Below are 6,019 nucleotides of genomic sequence, written 5' to 3' on the forward strand. Positions count from 1 at the left end.
GCTTCTTAGGGATGGTACCTGAAAAGGAAGCAGGAGACTTACCCCCCAATCCAGGCTTCGAGGACACCGTCGAGGCCTTCGAGGCCGAGGACCCGGAGGTCTTCGAGGCCGAGGCCTGTCGAGGAGGCGAGGTCGAGGCTTTAGTACTCGAGGTGGGACCCGAAGTCGAGGATTTTACAGATGCCTCGACCGAGGCCACAGCTTTTTCGGGCTCCATGCGAGGGAAAAGTTCCAAAAACCTGTCGCAGCGGCGCTTAAAAGCACGAGGTTGAAGAGTGAGGCAGCGAAGACAATCTTCAGGGCGATGAGTCGGCCCGAGACAGATCATACACCGACTATGTGGATCAGTGATGGAAATAGTCCTGCCGCACTGATAACACCTTTTAAACCCGGTAACAGGCCGGGACATAGATAGGACAAAGTCCGTGTCGAGAACGGGGAAGAGAGGCCTAGGCCTCAATCTTCCAACCCGACGCTAAAGAAAAACAAAAAGATGTTTTTTTTTTTTGTTTTTTTTATAATAAAAGAAAATAAAATAGAATTAGTATTAGGATAATAACACAGCGACCGAAAACAATAAAAAGTACTCAGCCGCGGTGAAGAGAAGGCACAACGCTACGGGAACCAAGTCGACAAGTCTTCTCGGCTCCGTGGAAAACGTTGAACTGAGGATCCTCTTAGGAGATGCGCCCCCTAGTTTGGGCGGGAAGGCACGCGCGCATGCGCGATGCAGCAATCGAAAGCTCGAGATCTTCAAGCAAGATGCTTTCGAGGCTGTCCGCTGCGGGGCTCCGTCGGTGACGTCACCCATGTGTGGGAATATCTGCCTGCTTGTCCTGGGATAATGGGCATCTCGCCCACTGTCAGGGGAATGTGTTGGTTGGCAGTGGAAGAGAGTGGACATCTCTCCCGCACTTGTGTTTCTGGTTTTGTTTTTACGTTTATTCTGCTCATGTGCCCATCAATATCAACAGCAATGGGCACATCCAAATTTAGCAAGTCTTCACTACCCTCTTCCAACCTCATTTGCATGAGCGTTTTGGGGAGAATGACTAATTTTTTTAAAATCACTACCAGAACGGCTACAATAGCAGGCTGTCATTTTATAACGCAATTTTTTTTGAGAATCTAGGTCCAATTTCTTATCACCAAGTTCAAATGCCATTGATAAAATACTCCTCTCAAAACACTCTTTTGTAAGTCTGGTTGTCTGTGTTTCTTTTCTGGCCATTATTCATTCAGTTCTGTTGTATAGCGGAGACTATTCTTATGTTGTTAAATAAGATCTGCCCCTCATTTCAAATACTGCCACCATCTAAGCTTACATTATAAAAGCCCTCCAGGAACAAGAAAGACCCAGCATACCTGAATGTAACTCACCTCAAACTACTACTATAAAAGGCATGAGCTAGAAATAAAAATTAAAAAAAAATACTAATGCCATTTCATGAGACAGTTTTTATTTGATTAGCATTTTCTTGAGTTATAACTTATATCATCTGTTAAACACCAATCAGCAAATAGATTTAAATAGGAAAATGTAACTTCATTAACACTTTCAGAAATGCATAACTTCTGACCTTTCATGTAAGATTGTGGAAACAAGAGGGCCCTGTTGTTCTTACAGTATGAGAGGCACTGGTGAAATACGGAATACTGTACTACCGGTACGTATTTGTACTTCACATTTGAATGTCTAATCTGAAAATGTCCTTCCTAGCTTGTCAGATATTGACGGATCCTTTCTTGCTCATGTTCCTTTTACTCCATTATACAAAAATTTTTAAATAAAAATACCTTGACTTTAAAAAAATGAGATACGGAAACAGAGCTACTCAATGCAAAAAACAAAACAACATCCCTGATTCTCGCTTGGTTTGCTTCGCTATGAATACACCGCCGTACGCATGCGTGGGAAAGGCGTGCCACAGGGCTGCCGAATGAAAGCACCGCGCTGTGCATTCTTCCTTGGTAAGCGCGTGAACCATCGAGCTTTTTGATAGGACACAACCCCTAGCTCACTTCGCGTCTCCACCACTTTGGCCCAGTCCACCTCGGTAAAGCGACGTCGCACAAATACTACGCAAACCCAGTGGGCGGGAAAGAATCTACCAGCCGATGGGCTACGGGAAGTGAGACGCTCAGACGCTCTTCCGCCGACTGGTTTCCGGCGGGAAGGGGAAGGCGCTTTTTCTCTGTTTCCACCGTTGGCGGCGAGATGTCAGACAGCGGCGCGAGCCGTTTGCGGCGGCAGCTGGAGTCGAGTAGCTTCGAGCCGAAGCTGTACGTGACTCAGCTGTCGCAGCAGTCGGACGGCGACCGCGACCTGCAGGAGCACCGGCAGCGCGTGCAGACGCTGGCCGACGAGACGGCGCAGAACCTGAAGAAGAACGTCTACAAGAACTACCGGCAGTTCATCGAGACGGCGCGTGAGATCTCCTACTTGGAGAGCGAGATGTACCAGCTGAGCCACATCCTCACCGAGCAGAAGGGCATCATGGAGAGCGTCACCCAGGCCCTGCTCGCCGCCGACAAGGAGGAGGCTGCTCGCGAGCTGCAGGCTGCTTTCCCCAAGGAGTCCGAGGAGGGTAAGCAGCGCACCCTGACCACCCTGCTAGAGAAGGTGGAGGGTTGCGAGAATCTGCTGGAGGTGCCGGGCCGCTACTTGATCTACAACGGGGACCTGGTGGAGTACGACGTGGAGCATATGGCCCAGATCCAGCGGGTACACGTCTTCCTGATGAACGATTGCCTGCTGGTTGCCACTTGGTTACCCAACAGGCGCGGCCTCTACAAGTTCAACTCCATGCACGATCTGGACGAACTGGCTGTGGTGAACGTCAAGGACCATCCGCCCATGAAGGACATGTTTAAAATACTCATGTGCCCAGAGAGCCGCATTTTCCAAGCGGAAAACACTAAAATCAAGAAGGAGTGGTTGGAAGTATTGGAAGAAACTAAGAAAAAGAAGGTCCTGAATGAGAATCGTAAAAGGGAGGAGGCGGAGGCTCCCCAGTCTCCTTCTGTCCCTGAGGTCTCTCTTAATCCGTTTGATGAAACTGAAGAAGTCCTAGAACAACTAGTTGATTTGGCCTTGGACTGGATCCTAGACCTTCCCGAAGACCTGGATGTTTGTATTGCACAGAGAGATTTTGAGGGGGCAGTGGATTTACTAGACAAATTGAACAGGTATTTGGAGGACAAACCTCTGACACAGCCTGTAAAGGATCTAAAGGCCAAGGTGGAAGAAAGAATCCGCCAGTTAACAGATGTTTTGGTGTTTGAGTTATCTCCAGATAGATCCTTGCGTGGTGGACCAAAGGCCACCCGGAGGGCTGTTTCTCAGCTTATTCGCTTAGGTCAGTCGACAAAAGCATGTGAGCTCTTCCTGAAGAACCGAGCATCTGCAGTGCAAACAGCTATCCGTCAACTGCGGATTGAAGGAGCCACATTACTGTATATCCACAAACTCTGTAATGTGTTTTTCACCAGCCTACTGGAAACAGCCAGAGAATTTGAGATGGATTTTGCTGGCAATAGTGGTTGCTACTCTGCTTTCATTGTGTGGTCTCGAGCCGCTATGAAGATGTTTGTGGATGCTTTTAGCAAACAAGTGTTTGACAGTAAGGAGAGCCTGTCCACTGCAGCTGAGTGTGTCAAAGTGGCCAAAGAACACTGCATGCAGCTGAGTGAAATTGGCTTGGACCTTACTTTCATTCTTCATTCCCTTCTTGTGAAGGACATAAAAACTGCTCTTCAGAGTTACAAAGAAATCATCATTGAAGCCACAAAACATCGAAACTCTGAGGAGATGTGGCGGAAGATGAACCTGATGACCCCTGAGGCTCTTGGAAAGCTCCGTGAGGAGATGAAAAACTGCGGAGTAGCAAACTTTGATCAATATGTTGGTGATGATTGTTGGGTGAACCTCAGCTATACTGTTGTTGCCTTTACAAAACAAACAATGGCCTTTTTAGAAGAAGCACTAAAACTGTATTTTCCAGAACTGCATATGATTCTTCTTGAAAGTCTGCTGGAGATAATTCTTGTTGCTGTCCAGCATGTTGACTATAGTTTGCGTTGTGAGCAGGAGTCTGACAAGAAAACATTTATACGACAAAATGCTTCTTTTTTGTATGAAATGGTGCTGCCTGTTATGGAAAAAAGGTTTGAAGAGGGTGTTGGGAAGCCTGCCAAGCAATTGCAGGATCTCAGAAATGCTTCTAGACTGATTCGTGTAAATCCTGAGAGTACAATGTCTGTTGTCTAATGGAGAGTCCTTTTTTGTCTTTTCTGGAAAGTGTTTATTGAAGAGTCCTTTTTTGTCTTTGCATCTCTAATATTTGCTTGTTTTTTTTTTCATGAAGTTAGGAAAATTTCCTTATAAATATTTGAATATATTCACTTTTAGGACAATAAAGTCAACTATGTATTTTGATGTAAATAAACAGTATTATAGTGTACTGCCACATTACTTAATGCTATATGTACACCTCCAGTGAAATATTTATGGTGTTTATACTAAGCAAGGTAATTTTTTCATTTCATATATGAACAGATGACATAGGGCTTGATATTTGGAAGCATTTATAGGAGTTATTATCCAGATAAATGCCTCAGCCTCAGTATGTAGTAACACTGTCTCAATAGTACATTGAACAGTCTTACAAATTGGGACAATATTCAAGCCACTTTTTAGACAGCAGATTGAATATCATCACTGTCTGGATGACAACAGCACTCGCCACTCTACCCAGGTATTCAGCACCACTCGCAATCCAGAGAGTAGTGCCAAATATCCAGAATGCCACAGATATTTTAAATAATGCAGACTGCAGTGTTTAAAAATGGACTTAATAGTTTAGCAACTTAATTCATTGTTTAAGTTACCTGCTCTAATCTTTCTTTTCAATTATCATAACAAAAATTTGTTTATATACTGCAATACTTTGAGTTCTATGCAGTTTACAAAAGAAAATAGAAACAATAACAATAAAAACAATCCAAATTACAAAAATAGAGTTTTCAGTAGTTTTCTAAAGTGCAGATAAGATCTTGATAGAGCTGACTATAAGACCTGCAAACTCTTTATCCCAAAAAGCTGCCTGAAATGATAAAAGTAATTGAAAATAACTCTTATATAAGCAACCCTTTACTGATGGAAAAATGAAGAAGTTACAATTATGTCATTTGTTACATTAATAAATGAAAAATGTTCCACAAGATAATCAGTTTGTCTTCAATAAATATGAAACAAAACTAGGTACTTGGGCTTATCTTGGTCACCTCTGTAGTTCAGTGTTAGCTACAAAAATGACACAAAAGTCATAAATACTAAGGAGCATGTTTTCAGAACACCTACAAAGTTTTATCCTCAGACATCCTTTAAAATCATGTGGGTAAATGAACTTACCTGCTTAAGGGCCAATTTTACAAAGCCACAGTAATGAGTCCTCTGCAGCAAAAGCACCAAAGCCCATTCAGTTCCTATGAGCTTTGGTGCATTTGCTAAGGGGAAATCACTACCACAGCAGTTTACCCCAATGCAGACAGTTGGAGAAATGGCCTCCACTGCTTGCCCTAGATCGGTAGCATAGAATGTTGCTACTCTTTGGATTTTAGCCAGGTACTAGTGACCTAGCTTGGCCACCATGTTTCTGGGCTTGATGGACCGTTGGTCTGACCCAGTAAAGCTATTCTTATGTTATGTTCTCTTTACTGAACAAGGGCTTGTTTTATAGTTGTTTTGTTCCATAGAACCAAACTATGTAGTCAGCATTTTTTTTTTAATTTCAGAAATGGCTTTTTAAAGTCATATCTAGGTATGGCACTGACCACTGTAAAAATCTAGATATTAGCAATATTCAGTGCCATTAGCTAGTTACAAATCTAGATAACTTTTTATTATCTGGGTATTGATGCTGAATATTGCCATCTCTGGATAAATCCTGGTTCACTAGGGAAGATTCTGGTGATTGCTGCTGAAATTTTGTGCATGGCATCAGTGCAACAGGGAAAA

The 6,019-nt window shown here is 43.6% G+C and overlaps 1 protein-coding gene across 1 annotated transcript; it reads left to right on the forward strand.

Moving 5' to 3' along the window:
• Nucleotides 1–1,917: 1,917 nt before the first annotated feature.
• EXOC8 (exocyst complex component 8) lies at nucleotides 1,918–4,543 on the forward strand. Its single transcript, XM_033939443.1, has one exon. The coding sequence runs from the start codon at nucleotides 2,219–2,221 to the stop codon at nucleotides 4,268–4,270; it is 2,052 nt and encodes a 683-aa protein (XP_033795334.1). The 5' UTR covers nucleotides 1,918–2,218; the 3' UTR covers nucleotides 4,271–4,543.
• Nucleotides 4,544–6,019: the final 1,476 nt, after the last annotated feature.

The sequence above is a fragment of the Geotrypetes seraphini genome, chromosome 3, assembly GCF_902459505.1.
Source record: "Geotrypetes seraphini chromosome 3, aGeoSer1.1, whole genome shotgun sequence".
Taxonomy (NCBI): domain Eukaryota; kingdom Metazoa; phylum Chordata; class Amphibia; order Gymnophiona; family Dermophiidae; genus Geotrypetes; species Geotrypetes seraphini.